We start from the raw sequence: 26,898 nt of genomic DNA on the forward strand, positions 1-26,898 counted from the left end.
GAGGCGGGCGCGGGAGGCGTGAAAGAGCCGTGGTTGTGGCGGGCTACAGATAGGAGATGATGGGCGACAGAGCGCAGCACGTGGAGCTGGGAGAGCCAACCCGAACGAGAAACGATCGACGAGGATGGATGGGACAGAAGTTTAACAAGGGCCAAGAGGAGCCTTTGAAATTGCACAGATCGGATGTTGAGAGGCCTAAATCATGAATGTGGGAGGGTTGAGACATGGACAACCTAGAGAGCGGTCTTGATCTGGTTTCTTGCCGTCGAGAATCAGTCATATGGATGGCTGGCTGCCCGTTCATTCGTACCTGCCGTGCTCGGATCCCTCCTCATCGAGCAGCTTGCTCCTTCCTGTTTCTTTGATAACGGATGGCCATGGCGGCCAGGGTTCACTGTCGAACGCTGGCCGGTTACTGGCTGCAGCGCTGCAAATGGAGGTCTGCCCCCTGCATGCGGCCTGGGAGGTCCGCTAAACGTTAGTGCCCTTGATGCTTTAGCGCGGTTTGAGGGTTGTCCAGGTGCAGTTGGCCCGCCGTCACACCCCGCAGCAGCGTTGCACTTGCGCCTCAGACTCCCCGTGCATCCCGTTCTCGACCCCTGAGCTGCGCGCTGCGGTTCGGGCAGGTTGCGATAATCTCTCTGCTTCGTATGACGACGTAATCCATGACGTTCCTGGTATAAAAGGCTTGGCGGGTTTCTGTAGCGAAATTCTATTCAGTTTTCGACAGTTGATAGGATGGCGTGCTGAGGTCGGTCAAAGGCAATTCTCGACTTGGGTTCTGGCGTGGAATGGGCAAGAAAGGCTACCAACCAACAGCCTACCTAGCATCTCCTACACCTCGAGAACACGGCCGGTTCAGGTACGCTCTGTGCCTGCTCAGGCTTGAATCTCAATCTAATTCAACTCGCGTATACCTTATCTTGTGTCGCGTTTGATCATCTTCCGGGGTTCACTCCTCTGAGATCGAGATTGTTTCGTTTCCTCCGAGTGTCACTGGCGGTCCAAGTGCGCGGCCACGGCGCGTGTGGAACCCCCGCTGCAGGGGACACATTGCCTTGACCACCAAGCAACCAACACCAACATCCCGTCCCGTCAACTTTCACGCATTCGATACCTAGCCTCGGCGCAATGCCCTGATTGACAGCTCCTTCTCCGCAACATGTCAGCCGCTTTCGTTGTTTCCGTCATCGCTGGCAGCCTCAGCTGTATCCTCCTAGTATGGCTTTTGAGCGGGCTCGCCAATCTCATCCCAACCCGATATCGTCCAGCTGAGAATCCTGAAGATGAGCACATCCAGATCCTCGTCGTCGGCGACGTTGGTCGCAGTCCTCGCATGCAATATCACGCATTGAGTGTTGCTAAACATGGACGAAATGTCGATATTGTTGGCTACAAAGGTGATACCTATCAATATGCGGTTGTGTTCAAGGCTAATATTGAACAGAGACGGCGAGACACCCTGATCTCATTGGTAACCCTCGAGTCACCATGTATCCCCTTCCGCCGCAGCCTGAGGTGCTTCGATGGGGAACTCTGCCATTCTTCCTCAACCTTCCTATGAAGGTTCTATGGCAGTTCTGGGGCATGTTTCATACTCTCATGTATGATGCGCCTCCAGCCAAATGGATCATCATCCAGGTGAGTTGACAACCAGTTACACATCGTGAGCTCTAGTAACATAAATAGAACCCTCCATCTATTCCAACCTTTCATGTGGCACTCATGGTCTCTCTCATCCGAGGTAGCAAGCTTGTCGTGGACTGGCATAATTACGGATACACCATCCTTGCCCAGAATCGTTGGTATAAGCCCCTTGTGCCCCTGTATCGATGGTATGAGACCGGCTTTGGGCGCTATCTTGGCGATGCCAATCTTGCCGTCACTGATGCCATGGCTCGTCAACTCAAGGTGAAGCCATTCAATGTGAAGCACCCCGTCTACACTCTGCATGACCGACCAGCCCAGGTGTTCCAGCCTATCTTGTCAACAACAGAGCGGCAGGCATTTCTGTCTAGGCTCGCGGAGACCAAGGCCTTGGCCAAGGATATCATGGCCGGTGCGGTTCGTCTCATTGTCAGCAGCACCTCGTGGACGCCAGACGAAGATTTTGGTCTACTTCTCGATGCCCTTGTGTCATACGCCAACGACTTTTCCGAGTCTTCTCCTATCCTAGCTATCATTACCGGAAAGGGTCCGCAAAAGGAACACTACCTCGATCGGATCAAGACACTCCAGGAGGAGGGCAAGTTGCCTGGCATCCGAGTTGTGACCGCCTGGCTGTCGACTCGGGATTACGCCTCGTTGCTGGCCTGTGCTGATCTCGGCATCTCACTGCACAAGTCTAGCTCCGGTGTAGATCTCCCCATGAAGGTTGTCGATATGTTTGGTGCTGGTCTCCCTGTTGCAGCATACTCTGCGTTTGAGAGTTTCAGTGAGCTCGTCAAGGAGGGACAGAATGGTTGCGGCTTCGAGACCTCGTCTGAGTTGGCCGAAATCCTCCGAAGGCTACTTGGGTTCTCCGGACAAGAAGAGTTGGCTCGATTAAAGCAGGGTGCAGTCAGTGAGGGAAAACTACGATGGGATGAGGAGTGGGATCGAGTGGTCGGAAAAGTCATTGGGCTGGTGGACGAGGAGAAGAGCACATAGTCACCTTGACTACCTGGGTTTTCCTGTCCCTGATACACTTCCAACAAATGCAAATGAACGATATCGCTTCATGGTCATGCTAGAGCTAATCACCAAGTAAAAATCCCACGACGCCAAGCGAATGCTCATAACTCGTCGGCGCCAACTTCACATCCCTCCATTTCCAACAACCAAACGCCAATCCAGAAATCGACCGCCTTATTCCCGTCGTTTTTTTTTTTCTTTTTTGCTCTCAGCTAGTCCTCTCCCAGACTCTCCCGCACACATCTTCTGCATCGTTTCCGAAAGTCCTTGTGTTTGCCCTCCCGCTCCTCGCGGAGCATCCGAGCGGCTTCAACGTTGGCCGGGCTCTCGTCGTTGGGGCTGTGGAACAGGCTGATGGTGCTGAGCAGGATTGTCTCGGGAGTCTGAACAGGGGTCCAGCGTTCTGAGGCATCCTCGTAGCCGTACTCGTCCTCCTCGGGTGGATGCAGGATGGAGATGCAGAGCTTGCCGTTGTCGTAGATGTTGGGGTGGAAAGGGATCGGGTCTTGGAAGGTGAGCGAGGGCGGCATGTGCGGGTAGTTTTCAGGGAACACGAGACGGGCACGAAAGTTGCCTCCTGGTAGTCAAGATCAGCATCATGTTTGGGTCACAGCAGGCGGGAGAAGGGATCCGTACCGCCATAGTATTTGCAATCATCGTTGATCATGAGCATGACTTCCCACTCAAAGATATTGTTGTCGTTGACAAGGCCGCACGAGATGCCAGGGATGTCCTTGCCAGTCTGCATCTCCTTGAGCTGACGCTTCAAGAGGGCGGCGGCGGGGGCAGAGCTCGCCATGGTGATGGAATCGCGTGGTGGTTAGTAGACGGTAAAGGAATAATGCCGCCAAACCTGATGCTGCGCGTGAAACGTGACAGATAAAAAGAAGATGTAAAAGGGAAAGGCTCACTGGGTGCCTGCAATCAGCTATTATATGCAAGGTCCACACGGAAACCGCAGCGGTGGGAATGGGATGCTGGGATCTTCTGATGGTGGCAGCTTGAGGTGTCTCGGGTGGTGGGGGACGGGACGCCGTCCGTCGTGCATCAAGGCGGGGGTTCGCCCTCGTGGACCGCCCCGCTATGGAGGTAAGCGTGCCATTGAGGATGGAAGAGCTATTGTTTGTTCTGGAACTTTGAGAAGCAATTCACACAAGACTGTTTGTAGTCTATTCATCGCCTGTGAGGACAAACATTCGTAGGTTGTAATGATGCAATGGAATTCAATCAGATCATCCAACAGAGCTGACCTCAGGCTGTCTCGGGGATAGTGTTTCCAACATGAGTGCCCAGCTTGCCAGGTACAAGGCATGCAGAGTATCAATCTTACATCTTGTTATGCCTTCTCCAGCCAACATCATTGGGCCACAGCGTTATCCAGAAACCGTTCATCTTCTGTGCGTGTAAAGGGGGTGGCACACTGCATCCCCCTGCATCGTCAATATCGACCGTCAGCCCTCACCGACCTTTGCGGCAATCAGCCATCATGCCAATCCAATGCTTCTTGTATGATACAAAAATTCAATATACAGAGCCATGTAGAACACGGGGTATCATCATGTTAGCCAAATATCCATCACTTCTTTGACGTTCCAAACCCGGTAAATCCCATCTGTGCCATCATGTCGTCCTCGTCATGCTCGCCCTCGATTCGAACGTCGTCGCCATATTCCATCTTGACCTTGGACTCCTCTTCCCGTTTTGCCTTCTTCCTCTCATTCTCTTCCTTTCTCTTCTTGCGTCGCTCCTCGGCCTCCTTTTCAGCCTCCTCTTCCCGTAGCTGCAGTCGCTCGTGTAGGCTCGTCTGCTTCTCCTTTTCCAACTCCTCTCGCCGTCGAATGTAGTATTCGATGCGCTGGTGTACCTCCTCAGCCGTTGCGCGCTTCACCTCTGTCGTCTGACCCGTGTTGAGCAAATGCTGCGGTGTGTTGAGATGCTCCACGAATTGTTTGTTGTCCTTGAACGTGAGGTCGCAAGCCTCACAGTAGAAACCAGCTCCACGACCGCGCTTCCCGACGCCTGCTCCCGCTGGAACGAGCTGTGTCTTTCCAACTTGTTGAGTGAGGTCGATAACATTTCTTCTCGCTGATGTGTAGGTCTCGTCGCCCGTCAAGGGTTTGTAGTATTTCTTGCCTGCGAGCTTGGCTTCGTAACGGGCCTTGGCCTCCTCCTTCTCCTTAGCCTCGCGTTCTTTGGCTTTCGCGGCGTATTCGTCAAGATCCCAAGTCTTTCGAAAGTCGGTGTCGCCCGATGGCGCGCCGCCGTATGCGCCTCCCTTCTTGGAGTCGGACATTGTGGGCGATGCTGTGGAAGATGCGCGGTTGAGAATTGGCGAGACGCGAAAAAGTTCAGATTGCAATCATGGATGCGATAAGTTGAGCCGTGACAGGGGTAGGTACTTGTCATGGCGTCACAGGCGCGAGGCGCTAAAAGTACCCCGCCGCGGGGCATCTTTCAACTGGAGACGGCCGGATGATTTTTCATTTTTTGACCTGACGACGATACGTGAAAAGAATCGCCATGTTGTACCTCGTGGGACTTGGTCTCTCTGATGAGACAGATATTACTGTCAAGGGTCTTGAGGTTGTCAAGAAGGCCTCGAGAGTCTACCTTGAGGCGTACACCAGTATCCTACTTGTAGACCAGTCGGTCTTGGTACGCGATCAACAGTTGACCTTTACACGAGTAGCTAACGCTGACTTTAGTAGGAATCCTACTATGGACGATCGATTACGGTTGCCGACCGTGAGATGGTCGAGTCCAACAGCGATGAAATTCTACGAAATGCGCAAAACGAGGACGTAGCATTCCTCGTTGTGGGAGATCCATTTGGGTATGCTAAAGAAGCCTGACCCAATAACTAGCTGACATTCCCCAGCGCAACAACACATACCGACCTCGTCTTGCGTGCCCGAGAACTCGAGATCCCCGTCCGAACTGTCCCTAACGCCTCCATCATGTCCGGTATCGGCGCCTGCGGCCTCCAGCTCTACAACTTTGGCCAGACCGTCTCCATGGTGTTCTTTACAGACACGTGGAAGCCCGCGTCGTTCTACGATCGGATAAAGGAGAACCGAGAGATTGGTCTCCATACTCTGGTCTTGGTGGACATCAAGGTCAAGGAACAGAGCCTGGAGAATATGGCTCGAGGTCGTCTGATCTACGAGCCCCCCCGATACATGACTGTGGGCCAGTGCGCCCAGCAGATGCTGGAGATTGAGGATGAGCGCAAGGAGGGCGTCTACACCAAAGACAGCCTGGCCATCGGTGCCGCTCGCGTGGGAGGCGTAACAGAGAAGTTTGTTGCCGGAACACTGGAGGAGCTTTGCTCTGCTGATGAAGAGCTTGGCCCCCCTCTTCACAGTCTCGTGCTCCTCGGCCGAAGGACCCACGAGCTCGAGCACGACTATGTTCGACAGTTTGCTGTTGACAAGGAGAAGTGGGACAGGCTATGGAAGGCAGAGTATGGCAAGCAGTAGGATTAAACGGGTGCTAACTGTCATGAATTCGTGCCGCCGTTGATAAAAAAAAAAAGTCATATCGTACAAGCGAGATTTGCATTCCAACCCATTACTCTCGCGAAGCGCGCCACGATCGCACATCTCCCTCCGTGATCTCCCTCAGGCGGTTGGGCGAGGCAGGCTTGCCGGTGACGGCGCTCGTGGCGACGTCAGCAGCGCGGCTAAGGATGTTCTTGGCCACCAGCGAGTATGTCGACGAGACGGTCTTGACGCGAATGACACCAATGCGAGGGTCGTTCTCGGAGCCATCGTGCACGCCATCGCCGAGATCACCGAGCCAGGCCTTCAAGGTGGGAGTATAGTGCTTGGACACCAAGCTGCGGTCGGTATCAACGGTGGCAGTTCCAGCGATGGAAGCCCACTCTCCAGAGGGGTTGACAAAGGAGACGTTGACGTGAGGGTCGGCGGCGAGGTCGTCAGTCTTGCCAGACTCGGTGTTGGTGTGGAATAGTAGGTCAATGCCTCCGGTCTCCTATAAAAGGGTCAGTGTGGACATGAGTAGGCATAGAAGGATTGACGAACGGTAGCGGCCAGCGCCATGCATCTAGAAACGAGGTTGCCCGAGGCAGAGCCACGGGTGGTCATCATGCCAAACTTGCACTTGTTGATGAAGTCGGCCAGGTCCTCAATCTTGGTCTGGAGAGGAAGATCCTCGAGATTGGCCTTCTTGTAGGGGTCGGCGGGAGCATCGCCTGTGGAAGTGTTGGAGAAAGACATGTTGATTATTGGTAATGTGCTGGAGTGTTGAAGTAGTTGTTTGTAGATGAGATCAGAGCTTGGATGTGAGCTCAAGGCACTCATACAACACTTTATACTCCAGCCTGAGCTGTCTGATTACGTATCGAGCAAGCCATCGAGACACAATCGTCGGTATTTCATCATCGATGTTCAGTTGCAGTGGGGGGTTGAGGTCGTGAACGGAGGCGGGTTGAGTGGTGACGTCACGGACGAATAATTGGTTTCCCAGGGCGTTGATGTTCTGGCGATGCCGGGTAGGAGTGTAGGGTACCCCGAGGACTTTGCGAGTTTGTGTAGAGCATTGGATTTCATAAAACGGCAGCATAGGCTGAAGTCAATAATGTTGGCTGTTCCAAACAAGGTTGCATATTTTTGTGACATGACAAGGTGGACTCGAGCAATCCAGTTTGCCGAGAATAGTCGCTCAAGACAGTAGCTAGCCGTGTGATGCCAGCTTGGAGACAAGCTCTTTGTTAACGACACGGGAAGCCATGTAAGTGGCCGCAAGCTCAAGACATCCTGACGACTCAACCACCCTGGCTGATGATATCGGGAATAGCGGGGACCCGCCAGAACGGGGTAGAGTGCAGCATGTCTCTTTAAATAAACAAGGGGTCATGTAGTGTCACTCCAAGAGCTGATTAGCCCTGTCAAAGGGATCGTACTGTTGCACATTGATCGACGTTGTCTAGAAGTCATCGTGGTTCAGACAACTCGGGCGGTTTCCTGACGAGTCACATGACCGCACGTTGCAACTCCAACAAAGCGATAGGGAGTTTCACTTCTGGGTGATTTTGCAAGGATGTTGGCTCGCCCTGAAAACAGACTATCCTATTGTAGTAGTGACGTTTGTAGGCTTGGCAAGAAGACAGTTGACTCGTGTAAGACAAAGGAGCGATTATACAGAGGATTCCCCTTTGTCGTGGTTCAAACGGCTTTCGACAAAGTATCGTTCTAGTGAACAAGCTACCTAGTAAAATAGCACCCGTCAACGTGACGATGAAGATCGCTCCAGCCTGTCAATACAGTATCCAAACAAACGTGGACAAAGACAGCCGAAAGCTTTCTCCCCTAGTGCTTTGCTACATTGTTATTCCCGTCAACAAGCTAATTTCATAGGTGGACAATCTCGATCGGATATGCCTCGCCCTGACGACACGACATGAAGAGTGATTGCAGAGGCAGGTGCAAAGGATAACCGTCGCTTCCCGCACAGCACACGCACACTCCGCCCTGGCCCTTTCCTTCTTTTTTCCTTTTTGTCTCCCACAGTCTCCCCTTCCTTCCAGTTCCGCTGAGCTCATCACGTCACACGAGAATAACGAGAGGGCAGCAGACTTTTGGCAAGCTCCACAGTGAGCAGCACCTCACGACCAAGTTTCCCCTTCCATACAAACCTGAACCCGTGCGACATCCATCCATCACTCATCTTCCCCTGGCCCTGTCCTCCACTTTCACTTGACCTCGTTGGAGTCTTTGCCAATTGTCGATTGCCAGCAACCTACTGCGACCCCCCAGACGCATCCGCAGGCGTCTCCCATCAATCTGTGGCCTTTACGGTTGCTGCTGCTGCTACCGCTGCCCGTCGCCTACGCTCGCCAAATCGGGGTTTGTAACTCACGGCAATCCCGGCTTGTCGTCGTGCCCTCCTTCTTTTCTGCGTTCGCACTGTCACTGTCACTCACTGCCTGCCACTGCCGCCGCCCCAAGACAATCTGAGCACTTTATACCACATCACAGTACCCACGAGACGACAAACTTCGATTCACTGTCGGCGCAACAGGAGCGCGGCCTATTTGTACTCTCTGCGCGCCTCATCCGATGTAAATCCCTGCTCCTTTCATTTACCTCTTCTCTTCGCCATAATCTCGAGGCCGTCCGCATCGTCAACCTCACCACCTCTTATCATCACCCCTCTTGTGTCTCTGTGGTCCCGGTTTCCCGATCAAAGTGACGCATCGCACCATTTTTCTTTTATTCTGAGCTCGCGGGCATCGTGACCTGTTCTTTCCCTCATCTGCTGTTGAGTTGTGTCCAAAGCCGATCTCCGGGCATCATCTGCGAGACTCAACCTTGATCGCCTGTTTCAGTTCGAGCACAAACATGTCGGGCGCTTCACCGGTGAGTAACCTTTCTCCGTCGCAACTCAGCGACTGACATTTCCAGACTGTCTTTCCCTGGGAGTGCAGGGACCGGGAGGACCAGGCCAAGGCGGCCTTTCAGCATCCTCTTCGACGTGCCAATCAGTCTCTTGCCGAGGAGAACATGCGACTCAAGCGCATCCTCCGAGAGAATGGCATTTCCTGGTCTCCCATCGCCTTGAACCACATGCAGCAGCTCAACCCGCTGAAGCGCAAGACCCGATCCTCCATGACTGCTCAGGAGCTTGGCCGTCCTTATCTGCCCATGGAAGTCCTTCTGCGCATCCTCAAGTTCGCTATGCAGTCACCTCACCCTATCATTGACCCACTGTCCCCTCTCACACCCGAGAATCTGTCCGACAAGGAGAAGGCCCATGGCAACCATATCGCTATTCACTTCCTCGCTACCTGCAAGGCCCTTCATGTTGAGGGCACTCGTTATCTCTGGGAGTCGAACCAGTTCACGTTTACCACCCCTCAGGCCGTCCGCGCTTTTGCCGATCTGCCCTCCAAGTTCCGTCAAGGCATCACTCATGTCAACTTTCGCATCATTGCCAAGTACTACGATGATCAGCGTGGTCGCCGTCACAAGCTCGACCGTTGCTATCACTCGGATCTGAGAAAGGACCAGCTTTTGAAGGTTCAGCTGCGTCCCACCGAGTCTCCTCTCATCCGCGGCGGGTTCCGGTGCTACACCTGGAACCAGATTGTTGACTTTCTCGAGGGGCTTCGTGCTCCCTTCGATCCGAGTTACCGGAACAAGAAGCAGCCGCGACCTAGACTGCTGCCATCTCTCACGTCTCTGCGGGTCGACCTGGTCAACTTTTCCGACACCCTTCTCCCATTCTCCGGGTCGGAGCTGCACGACATTTGCTCTCATGAGCTCGGCTGCACCCTGAATGAGCTCCAGCTCACGGGAATGCCTTTTGATGATGCCGGGATGAAGGCTTCAGCTGAGATGAGTGGCATGCTCAAGGATGAAGGCCTCTATCTCGACGGACCAGCGGCATACATTGCCCATTCTCGTTACTTGCAGCCCCTTTCAGGAAAGAGATGGTGCGCCAGGGTCATCCGCGCTTGGAAGGCCAAGGAAAGCCCTGATGACGATAGCGACGACGACTCTGACACTATCCACGGCCACTCTCACGGCCACGCAAGACTCGGAGCCCTTCCACCCGCTCCCAAGGAAGAGGGACACCCAACTTCCAACCGCGACGAGGAGAGCGTCATCTGGAAGCGAGTTCCCACCTCCCGCGATGTCGAGAGTCGAGAGTGGATTCAGTTTTCTCGATTTAGCGGATACGAGATCAGTGATCTCGATTGGGACAGTGATGAGGAAGGCGTCTGCCCCTGCTGTGGAGAATCTCACCCAGGCTCGTCCTTCCTGGACTTTCTACTCGATGAAGACAATGCTGACTGAGAATCAGCCTGATGATTTCACCGGACACTTGGCGTTGAGAGATGAGATGATGGAATGTCTTGATGATTCATGTATTTTTTCCGTCAATATGCCTAGATACCCCTGCTAGCTATGAGATTGCTGCTGATTGATTTGAGGACACGGAACAAGGAGTCAGGCAAAACGGAACGGAAAATGGACTGGTGAAGGGACTAGGCAAGATATTTTAGACAGGCCGGCGAGCCACGACCAGCGACTATTGAAATCAAATGCTGCGATGTATGCCATTTACTGATGTCTTTTAAACGCCGTTGAGTGATTATGTCTATATACGTCTACTATAAGCACGCATGGGTAATGCAAGTAAAGATGATATCAAATTCCAGAATCATCTTGCTCCATCTCAGAATTATGAGTAAACTCCTTCCATGCTTTACAGCCTTGGTTAATATCCTTGGCTTGTTGCTCCGATATGAGGGCTGGGATCTCGTCCTCGCGTACTACAAACTGTAACGAGAAGCCTTCCGCAGCGTGCCATCCGATATGACAATGCATTAACCAGACACCAGGGTTATCAGTCAGGAAGGCAAGCACGAGATGTCCCGAAGCGGGGAGAAGTGCGGTATCGCGACGTGGAGGGTTTTTGGTGTTGAGAGTGACATTGGGTCCGTAGGGTCCAGGGCCTTGGGCGAGAATCTGGAAGTCGTAGCCATGAAGATGGATGGGGTGGGAGATGTCAAGGTTGGTCTCGATAGCAAGGTATACCCAGGCGTTGGGTTTGGGGATGCGGATGACGGCGTTGGAGGGGGCGAAGGAGGTATTTGTGCGGAGCTTGAGGAGGGATGGATTATCCCATTCGGCGGCCATTGTGGTGCTGTTGAGGGTCCATTTGATGATGCCGTCTTCATTCCATGTGCGGTTGGCGTTTTGCTCGAATTGGTGATCGGGAGGGCCAACGTTTCGCGGGACAACGGGGACGAGGCTTTCGTAGGGCTCGTCTATACACTTGTCCTCGAACTTGGGGCCCTTTGTAGTGGGTGTAGAGTTGCTTGAGCCGTAGTAGACAATGCCCAGGATGTTGTCTGGGTCGGCGATTTTGCTGCAGTCTTGCTGGGGGGTGGCGCGGAGCCAGAAGGAAGAGGCTTCTGAGGCTTGGTCGGCAGTAACGAGGACATCCATACGTTCACCGATAGCTAGACTAACGTGATCGGTTTCGTATGGTTTGATGGAGACAAAGTCGACCGCAATAACCTCGAGAGTGTGGTGATCGATGGAGAACTTGTACAGGGTGTCGATCCCGACGTTGATGAGACGAAGACGATATGTCTTGCCCTTTTTAAAGTTCATGGAGAACCGCTTCCCAGTCTGGTTCTTTTCGCCATCTCTTCCGTGTACGTTAGTGCCATTGATTAGCACATTGTCCATAAGGGCCGGGCCTTTACGGGCAACTTCGGGGAGTAGCTGGTGGACAGTCCGATGAGACCAATCGCTGATCATGATGGTCCCAACATCCTCATCGTAATTTGCACTGGCCGGGCCGCGGATGATCAAGCCGCCAAAGACGCCATCGTACGTCTGGAGGCCAAAGTGCGAGTGATACCACGATGTGCCGTACTGGGTGGCGCGCCACTTGTATGTGATGGACGAGCCGGGGGCAACAGGGCACTGGGTGATGGCCACGACTCCATCTTGGGGGTTGGTGTAGTTTTGGTGAGTGCCGTGGAAGTGAAAGGACGAGCCGTTGGTGGAGCCCTTTAGGTTGCTCTTTAAGTGAACAATCACTTCATCACCCCAGTCGGCGAACAGTGTCGGTCCTGGTATTGTCCCATTGATAGCCTGGGCTGGCCTCTCTACTCCATCAAGAGCAACGAGAACTTCGCTGATCTCGAGCCAGTACTCTCTCGTTACGCCAGTCTCCGGTGTGACTGTGTAGTAGTCGCTATGGATATCAAAGTCGCACCACTGGTCTCGAGTAGAGGGGGTGTTGCCGGAACAGGGTTCCCTGCGCTGGATCTGAGTGTGATGTGTTTCGGGCAAGGTGCTGATAGAGGTAGCAAAGACGAGAGGCAGGAGTGGATAGAGAGTCTTGTACATAATGAAGTGTGTATTAGGGTGTTGAATGATCAACTTGCACAGAAACTTGTCTGGCAGCAGATTTCTGCCTTTTGAACCATCCTGATAGCGGAACGTCCGCTCACCAGGAAGCAGGTCGTTCGACAATCATACGTGATGCCGGTCTCCGCGAGATGTTGAAAGCCACATTCGAGAATTTATCTAGAATCATTCTAGAAGCCGCGGGAGAAGTTCTGTTGGGACGCCATGACAACTTGCGACGGTTCCTCGGGCGGGCCGATATGGGTCAACGATGACGCAGATGGTTGAAAGTCGGGAAGGTATTACGAGTTGGGTTCGGAAATCCCATACTCATGAGTAAGAAAGAAATAGACTGTCTACCACTTAGAACACACCGAAACCGAAGCGGTGGGATTCAGGCGTCAACGGAGCGAGTTCTCCAACGGATGAAGCCATCTCGGCGCTGGTGGCATCGGCCGGACCTCCCGAACGAGGACTCAAGTCTTGGGTGTCAATGCGCCCTCTTGGCTCCGACTTAGATGCCTTGAAGATAAATACTCAGCACTTGCCCTCTTCCAATCCGAAATCGCCTTGATTCGAACTTTGTGTTGCCAAGACGCCTTGGTTGACGCTTGGCAGCTCTCAGTCACCAGGAGGTTGAAGGTGCATCAAAAACAGCGACAGCAGCGATAGAAAAGAAAAAGGCCTTGCTAATTTATTGAAAATACATGTCCACAAGGGTAGTCTCAAGGTTGACGAGCAAAAGAAGTGTTGGGGTTGTGTAACAGTGTAAGTGAAGTTGAGTTCATGGATGGGGTAGCATCTCCCCGCCAACGTCACCTGACGTCGCGACTTGCGCGCATTGCTCCTTCCCAGCGCGCGCTCAGAATCGTGCCTCCCGTCTACAGCACCAGCCATCAACGAAAGGGACATCACTCCTTCAACCTCTACCTCGAGTCTTTTCGAACCGTCGCCTCGACTAGGCCTTCATTTTATGGTCTTTCGCTCTTTTCGTTTATATCGTCGAGTGCGCGCCCATCTTTTTCGCGTCGACTTTCAGGAGTTGCTCCTCATGTCCCACCAACATTAGACCTTCTATGCAACATCCACACGACCGAGATTCTCCCTCGCATCAAGGCCTCAGGGCCACAAGGCAACAGGAAGCGCGCCGCCATCCCTTCAACCCTTGCCGAATACTTCTGCTGCGATTCCCACACGCACGATGGCACCGAGTCTCAAAGACAAAGGCGGCCGGCTCCTAGCCTTTGCCAACGCTGGCCCAAAACCGATTCGATCTCAGTCTCAGCCAGAAAACGCGCCCCAAAATATCGAGCAACCACAGAGTATTGCTCCGGCTCCGGTACGACGGGCCTTTGGCGATCCTCGAGAAGTGCCTGGGCTCGCTGGAAGGCACACTGCGCCTCCACGCGAAAACCATCCTCTCAGCATACCACCCCCCCGTTCACCTCCACTCTCAGTAGCTTCTTCTAATGGACGAATGCGAGGAAGCTCGAGCGATCGTCGCCCAGACCTCTTTTCTGGGTCTCAGCTGGGAGACAACTTTATGGAGTCGGGCATCACAACACCACAGAATGAGCCAGCCGAACCCGTTAAGCTTGGGCCAGAGTTGACTCGGGACCTTAAGAAGATCAACCCGCCACGTTCACTTCCTGATAATCGACTTCAACGGCTGACGCAGATTACTGGGGGGTTCAATTTCGGGGGCGGGGGCAATGTGGAGATGAAACTCCCACAACGACATACTATGAACCCCATCGGTGATGGTTTCCAGGATACGGTCATTGCGGCTCGTGGGAAGCCAAATGGTCGTCAAGAGGAGAGAGTTCGTCCCGAGTCTCCTGCCAGGCCCGATGCTAGGCTACCCATGCGTGAAATAAGGATTCGAAAGTCTCATACTGGCAGATCAGAGGCATACGATATTGGTGACCGTGTGAGAAGCCCATCACCTACGGTTCGTGAAGTACAGTGGCCAACACATCATCGACAAGAGGATCCACGCCGAGCAGTCGATAACGATGTCGAGTATCTCTCTCAGGAAGACGAGCACGCGACGCCCAGGCCTAAGAAGCCCAAGCCAGCCCCAAGGGTTCTTTTGGAGAGCTCAATGCCAGCTGTTACTACTTCTACGAGTCGGGACAAGAAACGGCGACGGCCAAGTCCCGAATATGACGATGTAGCTCTCAGATCCATGTCATTCGCCGCATTACAGCAGCAGCCCTTTGATTTCGATCCGTCCAAGGAGGAACAAAAGGGCATTGGAGTCAATGCCGACAACCTAGCAGCCAAGCTGGACCAATTTCGCCATCTCGGCGATAAGGAACAGCGTGATCTGTTTTCCAACATGTCCATCGAAGATTGGGAATCATCGGGAGATTGGTTTGTCAGCGAGTTTACCGGCTTCATGCAGCGTTTGACAGAGGCGAGAAGACACAAACGCAGAATCATTCGCGAATTTGAAAAGGAAGCCGCCGATCGCGAGGAAGCTGTACGTCTGAGAACGGAAGCCATTGACCGAAAGCTATGTAAGATGAAGCAGGACGGTCAGCGAGTGGTGGAGGATAGGGGTGCGTAGGCTGGCGTTCAAGGTTGATGGATGGGTTTTTACGACTGATATGACTGCATGCTGGGAGTTGTGGTTGATTTGGCATCGAGCGTGGGATTTGAGCGGCGTTAAGGACACCTAGAGCGGATGAGCTCACTTACAGATACGGTCTGTTCAGCTACGACGGTCACATGCTGCTGCGGATTGTTGCTGGAAAAGTTCAGTGCCATGGATGGATGGGTTAATTAGTGTCTGGTCGGTTGGCATCAATTAGCCCCTTAGATTCGGCGAACATGTTTTACTTTTCTGTCGCGGCCCACCACCATTCTCAACTGACGGCCTGGTCGATTGGGAAAGACGCCTTTTCTCATGCTATCAGTGTAGAGCTCGTAGGCAGGGTAGTAGCCGTCGACAAACTTGACAACCTCTTGCGAGGTCATGCCCGCTTCGGGGTCATCGCGTTCCTCTCGCAGGTGGTCCTCCTGCTCAAGCCGCCAACCGTAGACGTAGCCGAGGTCCTCTGCGTCGATCTGGATGAAGGCGTCGAATAGATCCGTGAGGGTATTGTACTCGGCCAGTTTTTCGTTGACAAAGAGTAGGTCCTCTAGCTTGTGCTGCTTGAGAGTGCGGTTGGTGGTGTTTAGTCTTGCCTCAACGCCCTCACGAGTGAGAGGACGGAAGCCGACACACCAGCCCTCAAGGATGATTGCCTGGACCTTGGGTTGACCTGGCTGATTGACGGGGGTCCATTCTGACTCTGGAAGGCGGTCACCTTTGCCACCAGAGATGGCCTTGTCGTACTTGGGCAACTTGGCAGGCTCTCCCTTGAGAAGAGCATCAAAGAAGGCTTTTGCAAGAGGCAAGTCATGGGTTCCTAGGATTGTCAGTGCTGTTCACAGAACTGTGTAAGGGTACATACCGGGTTCCCCCCGATGTTGCACGAGAGCATTGTCTGGGTGAGACTCGGCTAGGGCAACCTGGTCTGCGCGGGTGAGGTAAAACTCGTCTATGCTGCAAACAAGAGTCGGGACCTTTTCTTCCTCAAGGGCTAGGCACAAGGCCTTGACGAGAGTCGACTTGCCAGCGCCCTGGATGCCATTGAGGCCTATGACGAAGGGACGGTCAGGCGCCTCCTCGCGGTGTAGCTTGAGCTGGGAGAGGATGAAGGGGAGACAGATGGGAGTCTTGTCGTCGACAAAGTGGGGAGGCATGCTGGGCGAGGCTGAAGGGAACGTTTGCCGCGGGATGGGATTTGGAGGCTTGACCAGAGGCTTTCTTCGGGCGTTTCAGCCGAAGCTCACGAGGCGATGCCGGGCGGCGCATTCAGGCTGTGGCCCGATGTGATTTTGCGGGGGGGTAAATTGTGGGGGACGTCCGTAGCCGGCCGGGAAGAGAATCGGCAGAGGAGATGGGAAGAATAACGCGTTTATGCTTATGCATTGGATGGCATTTCGGATATAGAATTAGTATTAGTCTTGACTACATACAGTAGAGCCCGGCAGTTACAGTATTGAACGTATTGATTCATCATTTCACCATCGACGAGCAAAGGTTGCATTGCAGCCGCCTCTTCCATCACCGTCAACATTCCTCGAATGACTCGTGATCTACCCTAAACGTATCGCAAATACTGTATGAAATCTATTCCTCTCTCTTCATCCGCATGTGACGTGAGATTTGCACATGACCTCATCTCATCAACTTTCGCTCTGTTGCATGTGAAGCTCCCCCGAGTCCAAACGCGGCCTAGCGCATCCCCGCAAGTGACCCCCTCGGTACCCCATAGAAGCCGAGGCTTCCCCTTCACGAGCACCCCAGCTGGTCGCTTGGAGAGTTGCCGGGCTCAGCTTGTTAAGTTAAGAGCTGCGCGCCCCGACCTTGGGAGATTTTGTTTTTTTGTCTTTTAACCCTCCCTACCTTGTCTTGAGCGTGTCCTTTTCTCCTCTATACCCCCAACACACACACATCACATCATGGCGGATCAACTGAGATACGACGGCCAGGTTGTCGTCGTTACAGGCGCTGGCGGTGGTCTTGGTAAGGCCTATGCCACCTTTTTCGGATCCCGCGGTGCCAGCGTTGTCGTCAACGATCTTGGCGTTTCCTCCAAGGGCGAGGGAACCTCTTCAAAGGTGAGATGAGCTCAACGTGTGCGCATTGCCATTGCTAACGACAGACAGGCTGCCGATGTCGTCGTCAACGAGATCAAGGCCGCCGGCGGCAAGGCCGTCGCCAACTACGACTCGGTCGAGAACGGCGAGCGCATCATCGAGACTGCCATCAATGCTTTCGGCCGAATCGATATCCTCATCAACAATGCCGGTATCCTGCGAGATATCAGCTTCAAGAACATCAAGGATGAGGACTGGGACCTGATCATGAAGGTCCACGTCAAGGGTTCCTACAAGTGCGCCCGCGCCGCCTGGCCTCATTTCCGCAAGCAAAAGTACGGCCGTGTCATCAACACAGCCTCTGCTGCCGGTCTGTTTGGCAACTTTGGCCAGACAAACTACTCTGCTGCTAAGCTTGCTATGGTTGGCTTCACCGAGACTTTGGCCAAGGAGGGTGCCAAGTACAACATTCTATGCAACGTCATTGCGCCCGTTGGTAAGTAGCGTCGCGTCGCATCTAGAACATGCGCTGACCCAAGTAGCTGCCAGCCGAATGACCGAGACCATCATGCCTCCTGATGTTCTCGCCAGCCTGAAGCCCGAGTGGGTGGTGCCTCTGGTTGCCGTCCTGGTTCACAAGAACAACACCCAGGAGACTGGTGGTATTTTTGAGATTGGTGGTGGACATGCTGCCAAGCTCCGATGGGAGCGATCCAGTGGACTACTCCTCAAGGCTGATGAGTCTTATACACCTGGAGCCATCATCAAGAACTGGAACAAGGTTGTTGACTACTCCAACCCCCAGTATCCTACCGGTCCCAACGATTTCCTCACACTGCTTGAGGATTCCATGAAGATGGGCCCTGCTGAGCAGGGTGAGACCCTCGACTTTACCGGCCGAGTTGCCCTTATCACGGGTGGTGGTGCTGGTATCGGACGAGCTTATGCTCTGGCCTTTGCCAAGTATGGTGCCTCTATCGTGGTCAACGATCTTGTCAACCCTGACACTGTGGTTGAGGAGATTAAGAAGCTCGGCGGTAAGGCTGTTGGTGTCAAGGCTTCGGCTGAGGACGGTGAGGCTGTCGTCAAGGGTGCCATTGATGCCTTTGGCCGCGTTGATATTGTTGTCAACAACGCTGGTATTCTCCGAGACAAGGCCTTTTCCAACATGAACGACGATCTCTGGGATCCCGTGTTGAACGTGCACCTTCGTGGCACCTACAAGGTCACCAAGGCTGCTTGGCCTTACTTCCTTAAGCAGAAGTATGGTCGCGTGCTGAACACTACTTCGACCAGCGGTATCTATGGCAACTTTGGCCAGGCCAACTATGCTGCGGCGGTAAGTCTTGTCTGAATTCGTCTGAACTTTTCTAATGATGATAGAAATGCGGTATTCTCGGTTTCTCGCGAGCCCTCGCTCTTGAGGGTTTCAAGTATGGCATCTATGTCAACACTATTGCTCCCAACGCCGGTACCGCCATGACTGCTACCATTATGCCCGAGGAGATGGTTCAGGCCTTTAAGCCCGACTACATTGCTCCTCTTGTTCTTGCCCTGTGCAGCGACAAGTGCCCCGAACCCACTGGTGGTCTCTACGAGGTTGGCAGCGGTTGGTGTGGTCAGACTCGATGGCAGCGAACTGGTGGCTACGGCTTCCCAGTTGACGTTCCTCTTGTCCCTGAGGAGGTTGCCAAGCACTGGAAGGAGATTGTCACCTTTGACGGCCGAGCAGACCACCCCTCCAAGAGCTCGGACTCGATTGGCAAGATCATGGCCAACCTTGAGAACCGAAGCAAGGGTAAGGAGGGTGAGAGTGAGCACCTCAAGATTATCAACGAGACCCTTAAGAAGGAGGGCAGCCCTACCGAGTACAAGTATGAGGAGCGAGATGTCATTCTCTACAACCTCGGTGTTGGTGCCAAGCGCACCGACTTGAAATATGTCTTGTAAGTTGATGATTTGTGGTGTGAGAGTCATGCTAACAATGAATAGCGAGGGCGACGAGAACTTCCAAGTTATTCCCACCTTTGGTGTCATTCCTCCTTTCAACGCCGAGATGCCTTTCGACTTTGACACCATCGTTCCCAACTTTTCGCCCATGATGCTTCTCCACGGAGAGCAGTATCTTGAGGTCCGCAAGTACCCCATTCCCACAAACGCCCGTCTTGTCACCCGAGGTCGCCTCCTCGAGGTTATCGACAAGGGCAGTGCCGCCATTGCCAGGACTTCGACTACTACCGTTGATGCTGCTACTGGCGAGGAGATCTTTTACAACGAGAGCAACATTTTCCTCCGTGGCTGCGGTGGCTTTGGCGGTCCTAAGCGTGGCAAGGATCGTGGTGCTTCTACTGCTGCCAACAAGCCTCCTGCTCGGGCACCTGATGTTGTTGTCGAGGAGGCTACCAGCGATGACCAAGCAGCCATTTACCGCCTTAGCGGCGACTACAAGTGAGTTTCACGTCCTGCTATTGTGACCATGACTGACCAACTTAGCCCTCTTCACATCGACCCTGCCTTTGCCAAGGTTGGTGGTTTCAAGGCTCCCATCCTCCACGGCCTTTGCTTCTTTGGCATTGCCGGAAAGGCTGTCTATGAGCGCTTTGGTGAATTCAAGAACATCAAGGTCCGATTCGCCGGCAGTGTCATTCCCGGCCAGACTCTCGTGACTGAGATGTGGCGCGAGGGTAACAAGATTATTTTCCAGACCAAGGTCAAGGAGACGGGTAAGCTCGCCATCGCAGGTGCTGCGGCAGAGCTGGTGGAGGCGCCAAAGAGCAAGATCTAATGGAGGAGAGCTGTACTATAACGTCTGTATTGTAGTCATTTATGATGTCCTGTTTCCCAATCCGTTCCCAATAAAGTACAGTAGACGCCTGCCATTCTTCCATATATGTATGCAAATTCCCTAACCGTCACCGCGAGGCTCCTTCTTTTACGCCGTATAACTACCTAAACAAATATTGTTTCCACAATGAGATCGAATACTTCTGGGAGAGTTGGGATTCTACCGCTGAACAAAACACGCTCGACGCTGCCGTCTGGTTTTTGCGCCGCGACGCCTGTTTCGAGGAATGCACGCTCTGTTCCTGACAGATCACGGTTTTCCATGTCTTTCCACTTTCGCTCTGCTTCTTCGCGGGCGGCTTGCAGTACCTGTTCTGTATCTTCTGACTCCCACAGGTTGCAGCGGTCGCATTCCCTGCATGGTGTGGGATCACCATCTGGTCGAAAATGGTCACAAAAGTGACGATAGCCTTCTTCGCTGAGGTCAGCGCGACACACGTAGCACATTTTGTAGCCACAAGGACAAGTAAGCTTGTTGCAGCCAGCATTCTTTACGAATGACGTGTTGCACCGAGGGCAGACTCGCTTGATGGCCATGCTCATTGCCTGCTCGACCTGTGTGCGAAGAGCCACCAGTGATGACTCGTTACACACGTGGATATCGCGCCACGCTTTTTGACACGAGAGGCATGAGGTACGTCCGCAGTCGGGGCTTTGACATGTGAATTTGAGGCCTCGGCGACGACGGCGGTGACGGTTGACCGACTTTGTCCATTCGACTGAGACGTAGTCACCAAAAGACTGCGTGCTGAGGACGAGACAGATGATGGATGAAAAGACCACGATGGGGAAGAGAAATGGGATGGTGCCGATGCAAAGGGCGAGGAAGAAGAGATTGTAGATGCTGCCTGATTTTATGCGAAGGGCGGAATCGGCTGCTGGAGTGTAGATGTCGTCTATCTCGGCGTAATCGCAGAAAGGGCAACGAACAAGAGGCAGGTTTGAAGCCAGGAGACTGTGCTCTGCAAGTCGACGGTCAAGTCTATGCAGAATATCGGCACCCATCTTTTCCTCTTCCATGGCTCGGCGGATATGATCCGGTGGGATGTGTCCTGGGCATCCGTCGCCTTCAGACGATAGACACTTGAGAGTTCCAGTCTCGGGGTTGATGCTGCTGTTCCAGCCTTGACCAAAGACAGCCTCTTTGATAGAGTGCTGCACGCATCGGAAGCACACCATGTGGCCCTCCCGGTTGCAATGCGTAAACTCTTCAAACGCCGCCGAGATATAGCAGCATACACACTCGTGGGTCGCTTCCGCCTCTTCAGCCTCTTCGTTGTTGAGTATCATGGCCAGTCCTCTGTCTCTACCCTCTCTGTCCCTCTTGTCCTTTTCCTTGAGCGGCGCAACCAACGTGTCGTATAACTCTCGGTCCAGCTCGGCGCTGCCTGTCGCTCGAATCGTGGGGATTATGGAACCTTGACCGGTCGACCGCCATGATACCAGCGGGTGGTTCTCGGACTCGCCCGTCGCGATGGGCTTTCGTCGGAAAAAGAGGGACGATATCGTGAACCGCCATGACTTGGACGACAGAGTAACAAGAGTCTGCCGAGCCTCGAGGTACGAATAGTTGGACTCTGCGAGAACAGCATTTATCGTCGACCGCGACAAACCCTTGAACTCGTGCCATGCTAGCTTCTGCACCGCCTTCTTGTACTCCTTGCTCTTGAACACCTCTGCCTTGGGCACCTGCCCCGGCCGAGGCTCATCGGCAACCCTCCACCGCCCTTTGACCCAAGCGACCCTATTCTTGAGCAACGCGTCGGCTACGAGCGCGAGCCGCGACTCGCCGTCGAAATTCCGCAGCAGCTCCCGAAACACCTCGACCTGCACGTCGGGAAACGCCGCGGCCAGCGCCTCGAGGCTGGCGTTGAGCTCGCGGAGGTCGGGCCGCTCAGGCGGGGCGGTCGCGAGCTGGGCCTCGTCGTAGATGTACTCGGGGTCCGGCTCGCCCGCGCGGGACCGCGTCGAGGGCGTCCTATCGCTGGAGGAGAGTAGCCCGGGGAAGACCATCGTGGATGCTCATACTGCACACAAGTGCGGTGAGTGAGAGAAAGTTGTTTGGGGGGAAGATTAGGTAAGGGTGAGGCGTCTGCCTTGAGCCTCGCAGGGCTGAGGCGCAGGTGACTCTGAAGCGGAAGGTATGAATTTCCTAATCGGGATGTCGGAGCAATATCACTATTCTTGTAAGTCGCACTCTGCTTGAATAGCAAATTTGATTGATATTGAACTATTTAATGCTTGTGGCTTGGCGAGTGATATCACAATACTTGGAAACACGTGGTGCGAGGCTGGGGAGCAGTCTGGCTTCGGGCGGTGGGCGTCCAGATGGCAAAAATGCCGGCATCCAACCGTGACGCCCACACTTCGCCGAGAGAACTGGGAGGAGGCGTTTCACACTGGACTGATGCCTGGAATCCGAGGAGACAAAAAGAATCGCGATGGGAGGGGTGGGCAACATGGGGTGTACTCTCCGAGCTTCAACACCAAAACACCATCACGGCCATCACAACACCACCGACAACAACAAAAAAAAACCAGGGCCTGACCGGGGTTTGAACCCGGGACCTCGCACATTTTCTCTAAGAGAACTGGGGAGTTACCCGAAGCACGAATCACAAGGAGGATGTTAGTTTTGATGTTCTCGATGTTGTGGTGTTGTGGGTGATGTAACTTACTACCACTAGACCATCAGGCCGGTCGTTGTTGAGTCAGGTGGAGGAAACAAGTCACATAAGGCTCCAGTGAGCGGACCGGACCCGCTTTTCAATACTGTGTCATCCAACAGCGGCATGGTCAGCAATGCATGTGATGTGGGAGACTTTCACTCCCACATAACCGACCACTTGCGGACTCCTCAGCTCCATGTCGTATCATGTGACCTTCTGACCAATCACAGCAACATATCTCCCACGGTGAGCTTTGAGAAGCTTGTCAAAACTCAAAAGACACCCTGTAAGGTCTGTCGGGGTAAGTCAACTTGAGCCGCTACGACAGTTGATAATAGCGTTCTCGGTCATTTCATGGCACTTATACCTTCTTGACTAAATTGCTTTTGTAATGTTTCCCTAAATCTCCCAACAGCAAGCCGAGAAGCACCCCTGCCATGACATTTCCAATGAGTTACGGCCCGCCACTCACACCCTCTCAACCATCCCCATTTAAGCCGGTTCTGAAGAACTGCGTCACTTTTGTTGCAACCGTTTTACTTCAAGTCTAACAATGATAAGCTGTAACTAGTCCCAATGTGAAGCAGATTGCCTGAGACAGATCATGTAACCATCAGGCCGCTCGTTGTTGGAAGGGGGTTACATTCATGCACTATATGGGTACCCACTGCTGCCTTGGGGAGACATAATACCAGGGGCTCTTTGAGCCTGTGCTGGAGCTGAGAGAGTCTGATCCTTTCTGTCCAGGGTCACTCCCCCGTGGGGGACAAAAAAACCGGGAATGACCATTTATGCCCTGACACCTCGAAATATATACTGATTTGAACAAAAGATATACTGAATGATAGCCTGAGCTCTGGAGTTTGTTATGATATAAATTTTATCTAGATCGGTTTTATTGAGGTGCGTAAATCGAGGTGTTACAGCTGAGAAGCCTGTTGCAAAATGGGTGGGCGATTCCCGATTTTCTTGTCCACGACTAGACTCCCCACACCTGCTGCCACCAACCTTGACTGTGGCCCGATTCTGGATTGGCCAGGCATGGTATGACTAACCAAGTGGGTCAACTCTCTAAGCGCCCATATGTACCGGAACATGTTCAAATTTGATGCTTGTTTGTTGCTGCACTTGAGCTTTTGCAAGTTTGAATCTCCGATTATACCAGTACAAGCGGTTATTCCCCCCACCTCACAGGCTTCATACACTCTGTATCAAACCCAGGGAGAGCTATTTCATTGAATAACTGTACGATTGATTTATTATTCCTATTGACCAGCGTAGAAATGTTGGCCCTCCACGCCCCTTTTCTGCAAGTCTACTGGTAGTTGACTTGGGGTTCAACTCAGCAACACCAACAAGTTGACTTTTGATGCCAAGAACACGCCCCTCGAAATCGAATGTGATGCTCTCGTGTTGACTGTCCGGCCGGGATGATTTGCCACGGCTGTAAATCCCATTGACTTGTTCAGGTTAAAACCCTAGTCCTCGTGTTATTTATGTTGGCTTGTTCTGAAGCCCCCACCAGGTCCCCACCGACCCTGTTTGACCATGTTCATTGTCCAACTCGGGGTTTGTCTTCTACTACGGCTGAGAGCCATGTCTATACGCCACTACACAGGAGATCTGAAAGTGATTTAAGCCCAGTAGATAGAGTTTCTTTGCCACTCAAATCTCGAGTATCTAACTTTGCAAGGGATCCAAAGCTGCACTGGCAACGCTCGTCAATGTACCGTTCTGTACCATTATGGAGGTACCGTGGCCATTCTACCATCTCTTTGTTCATTTGACTACACTGGGGGGCCCTGAGGATCATCACACAGTTCCTGGGATAACCTAAACAGTCGTTAGACATGATCATAACCCTTGTTAACCCTAACCAGTGGGAGGGACAGTGTTCTGGCCACCTCCTGACCTTCGCCGCGGCCTTCAATAGCTAGGTAGGTGGCCCTTCATGTTTGATTGCGTTGGTCCTATTTGCTGCGCTCAAGTCACAATCTGGCTTGCTCGACGTACGATGGGGTTTGCCTGTATTAAACTGTCACTTACTCACTGGTACCAATTGAATTTCAGGAGAGCACGCAAAGGAGGTGATGGAGTTCATTTTCAATCGGCAATATCTCTAGGCCGCCATGGGCGTCCTCTGAGCAAGCTGACTCAGGTATCCACCAACGATGAAGATCACAAGAAGCATGCCAAGGGACTCAAGAAAGAAGATAGCAAGCGAAGAACCTGCACTGAATTCTGGTTATTGCTGATGCCGGCTCCATGAGCATCCGCTTCCTTGTGTCGCCTCGCTAAGTCGGGCGAGCCACTCAATGAAGACGTGATGTGGCTTGAAGTTCCCGTGAGAGAAAAAAATGCGCCTTAAAACACCCAGCGCAGGCCGTGTTGGGCAAATCAAAGTTGCGCTGGGAAATCCACTTGTGCTCGCGTGAGCACAGCTTCCTTTTGCGCGGCTGGCAGTGTATATGTAGGTGCAGTTGAAATAAGCCTCCATGATTGTTTGCCATCTCAACGCCACTTCTCTTGGTGTGACAGCGCATAGGCCTTCGGGGCGACAAAAACCCCAGACCGGACTAATTTGGCTGACCTGCGAGAGCTTTTTGTTCCCCGCATACTGTCAACGCGGAGTGCAGAGCGGACCCTTGATCGGCTGAGTACTAACGCCATGAAAGCTGTGGGCTAACCACAACCACTCATTCCAACGTCAAACTTCCCACTCAACAGAGTAGATGCGATACGATACTTGGCCATGTAGATTCAATTAAAGCTTTAATATGAGGAATAAACACTTCATGCAAGTTAACTCGTCATATGCAATCTTAATACTCCATAATGTCTCCTCCGGAAAAGACTTGGTGCAAAGCACACACGAGTCTGGAAAACGTTTCTTCGTTCTCCAGTCCTCCCATTATAACCCCCAGGTTTTGCTTCACTGTAATGGTGCAGATATCGCTATGGGCACTTATCTCATTGTCGCGGACTTTTGAGAGTCACTGGGTACCTAGGTAGACAGTTAGGGCAGTCCTCAGTGGATGGTGTTCATCCGATGTCGGTTCCATCCCAACACTGCATTCTCTGCCCACCAACACTCCTGAGCTGTAAGCCGTAGCCAACTCTTGGTGCTGCATTTAGGTAACCCAGCACATGTTTCAATCAATAAAACGATTTAACCCAAACAGAAAAAGATGTTTTGAAGCAACTGTACATTCTCAGAACCTCTGGAGAACTTCAGCCCTTTCGGTCTTCCCACTCCATCTCGAGCATAGTTTATATATTCTACTTACAAAAGGCCCAACTGCCTCTCCGTAAACTGAAAGTGTAAGAGTTGCTCAGTGCCTAAGAGTTAGGATGATAGAGAAAACGCGTGGACGCGTCGGGCCAGAGCGAGGGCGGATGAGCAGAGCATCGAGGAGACGCGTCGAGGGTATTCCGTCCCAATGAGGAAGGCACGACCCCCTCACACCTCCCGTCGCACCTTCCCATTCTCTGCGGGTTGAAGCTGTCCGCACCTTAGGGTTTTAAAATTTCGGGCACACAAGTTCCTTCCCTTGGAATCTCTCCTCCACACACGAGACATTGTACACGGCCAACTCGACAATCACCATTTCCACGATTCTTAAGTATCTGCCTATTGAAGTCATGGAGAGCATGATTGCGGATAAGTATCCGGTGGCTTACACGCCTGCCATGCAGAGCATGTTCGCCCTCGACTTGGCGCTGTACAAAGAGGCATTTGAATGCCTGGAGCTTTGTCTCGCTCAGGTGATGTACTCCCCCCCCAAGTACATCGCTGATTCCTATTCTCGCTGCGATGAAGCAGGTAGGAAGCATATCGACAGAGTGTGTCTCGACATGGAGGATCTTTTCGAAGATGACTCCAAGTCTCGCCTAGGCAGATATGGCGATGCAGTGAGAGACATGGTCTGCTATGCTTACCTGGAGAAGCAGGATGAAAGCATTCCCCCCGCGGTTCTGTCACAAGAGCCAATTTCCCAGCGTCTGTTTGAGACGTGGCAGAGGATCGTTCGAAAATCTGCCAGCCACAAGTCGGTCGGAGAGAGGTACAGCGAGTACTTCGAAGGCCGCAACGAAGCTTCGATGTTCGTCCGGTTGTTGCGCGAGTCCAGCGCCATCGAGAACATCGTTTTTAAGGGTGCCAACAC

At 53.0% G+C, this 26,898-nt stretch overlaps 10 protein-coding genes and 1 pseudogene across 11 annotated transcripts, besides 1 other annotated feature; 5 read left to right on the forward strand and 6 right to left on the reverse strand.

Moving 5' to 3' along the window:
- Nucleotides 1-1,162: 1,162 nt before the first annotated feature.
- On the forward strand, nucleotides 1,163-2,649 carry NCS54_00279800 (Chitobiosyldiphosphodolichol beta-mannosyltransferase; the record flags this gene model as incomplete). Its single annotated transcript, XM_053148389.1, has 3 exons — nucleotides 1,163-1,400; nucleotides 1,448-1,641; nucleotides 1,690-2,649. The coding sequence occupies 3 exons, from the start codon at nucleotides 1,163-1,165 to the stop codon at nucleotides 2,647-2,649; spliced, it is 1,392 nt and encodes a 463-aa protein (XP_053004364.1).
- A 236-nt stretch (nucleotides 2,650-2,885) lies between these two features.
- NCS54_00279900 (Hypothetical protein) lies at nucleotides 2,886-3,472 on the reverse strand (the record flags this gene model as incomplete). The annotated part of the gene is made up of 2 exons (XM_053148390.1): nucleotides 2,886-3,250; nucleotides 3,310-3,472. The coding sequence occupies 2 exons, from the start codon at nucleotides 3,470-3,472 to the stop codon at nucleotides 2,886-2,888; spliced, it is 528 nt and encodes a 175-aa protein (XP_053004365.1).
- Nucleotides 3,473-4,249: 777 nt separating this feature from the next.
- NCS54_00280000 (C2H2-type domain-containing protein) lies at nucleotides 4,250-4,966 on the reverse strand (the record flags this gene model as incomplete). Its single annotated transcript, XM_053148391.1, has 1 exon — nucleotides 4,250-4,966. The coding sequence occupies one exon, from the start codon at nucleotides 4,964-4,966 to the stop codon at nucleotides 4,250-4,252; it is 717 nt and encodes a 238-aa protein (XP_053004366.1).
- Nucleotides 4,967-5,178: 212 nt separating this feature from the next.
- NCS54_00280100 (Diphthine methyl ester synthase) lies at nucleotides 5,179-6,152 on the forward strand (the record flags this gene model as incomplete). The annotated part of the gene is made up of 3 exons (XM_053148392.1): nucleotides 5,179-5,328; nucleotides 5,382-5,506; nucleotides 5,552-6,152. Exons 1-3 carry the CDS (start codon nucleotides 5,194-5,196, stop codon nucleotides 6,150-6,152), a joined length of 861 nt encoding a protein of 286 aa, XP_053004367.1. The 5' UTR covers nucleotides 5,179-5,193.
- A 91-nt stretch (nucleotides 6,153-6,243) lies between these two features.
- NCS54_00280200 (Protein bli-3) lies at nucleotides 6,244-6,911 on the reverse strand (the record flags this gene model as incomplete). Its single annotated transcript, XM_053148393.1, has 2 exons — nucleotides 6,244-6,666; nucleotides 6,717-6,911. 2 exons carry the CDS (start codon nucleotides 6,909-6,911, stop codon nucleotides 6,244-6,246), a joined length of 618 nt encoding a protein of 205 aa, XP_053004368.1.
- Nucleotides 6,912-9,035: 2,124 nt separating this feature from the next.
- Nucleotides 9,036-10,493, forward strand: NCS54_00280300 (Hypothetical protein; the record flags this gene model as incomplete). Its single annotated transcript, XM_053148394.1, has 2 exons — nucleotides 9,036-9,053; nucleotides 9,099-10,493. The coding sequence occupies 2 exons, from the start codon at nucleotides 9,036-9,038 to the stop codon at nucleotides 10,491-10,493; spliced, it is 1,413 nt and encodes a 470-aa protein (XP_053004369.1).
- Nucleotides 10,494-10,847: 354 nt separating this feature from the next.
- Nucleotides 10,848-12,566, reverse strand: NCS54_00280400 (Laccase 4; the record flags this gene model as incomplete). The annotated part of the gene is made up of 1 exon (XM_053148395.1): nucleotides 10,848-12,566. One exon carries the CDS (start codon nucleotides 12,564-12,566, stop codon nucleotides 10,848-10,850), a length of 1,719 nt encoding a protein of 572 aa, XP_053004370.1.
- Nucleotides 12,567-13,767: 1,201 nt separating this feature from the next.
- On the forward strand, nucleotides 13,768-15,138 carry NCS54_00280500 (ECM11 domain-containing protein; the record flags this gene model as incomplete). The annotated part of the gene is made up of 1 exon (XM_053148396.1): nucleotides 13,768-15,138. The coding sequence occupies one exon, from the start codon at nucleotides 13,768-13,770 to the stop codon at nucleotides 15,136-15,138; it is 1,371 nt and encodes a 456-aa protein (XP_053004371.1).
- A 248-nt stretch (nucleotides 15,139-15,386) lies between these two features.
- NCS54_00280600 lies at nucleotides 15,387-16,382 on the reverse strand (annotated as a pseudogene). The gene is made up of 2 exons: nucleotides 16,028-16,382; nucleotides 15,387-15,982 (listed from the first exon to the last, which is right to left on the reverse strand).
- Nucleotides 15,387-16,382: a sequence feature.
- A 699-nt stretch (nucleotides 16,383-17,081) lies between these two features.
- On the forward strand, nucleotides 17,082-20,004 carry NCS54_00280700 (Hypothetical protein; the record flags this gene model as incomplete). The annotated part of the gene is made up of 6 exons (XM_053148397.1): nucleotides 17,082-17,240; nucleotides 17,289-17,715; nucleotides 17,762-18,558; nucleotides 18,603-19,165; nucleotides 19,212-19,667; nucleotides 19,713-20,004. 6 exons carry the CDS (start codon nucleotides 17,082-17,084, stop codon nucleotides 20,002-20,004), a joined length of 2,694 nt encoding a protein of 897 aa, XP_053004372.1.
- Nucleotides 20,005-20,168: 164 nt separating this feature from the next.
- On the reverse strand, nucleotides 20,169-22,076 carry NCS54_00280800 (Hypothetical protein; the record flags this gene model as incomplete). The annotated part of the gene is made up of 1 exon (XM_053148398.1): nucleotides 20,169-22,076. One exon carries the CDS (start codon nucleotides 22,074-22,076, stop codon nucleotides 20,169-20,171), a length of 1,908 nt encoding a protein of 635 aa, XP_053004373.1.
- Between the last annotated feature and the right edge of the window lie 4,822 nt (nucleotides 22,077-26,898).

This window comes from Fusarium falciforme, chromosome 2 (genome assembly GCF_026873545.1).
Source record: "Fusarium falciforme chromosome 2, complete sequence".
In the NCBI taxonomy this organism is placed as follows: domain Eukaryota; kingdom Fungi; phylum Ascomycota; class Sordariomycetes; order Hypocreales; family Nectriaceae; genus Fusarium; species Fusarium falciforme.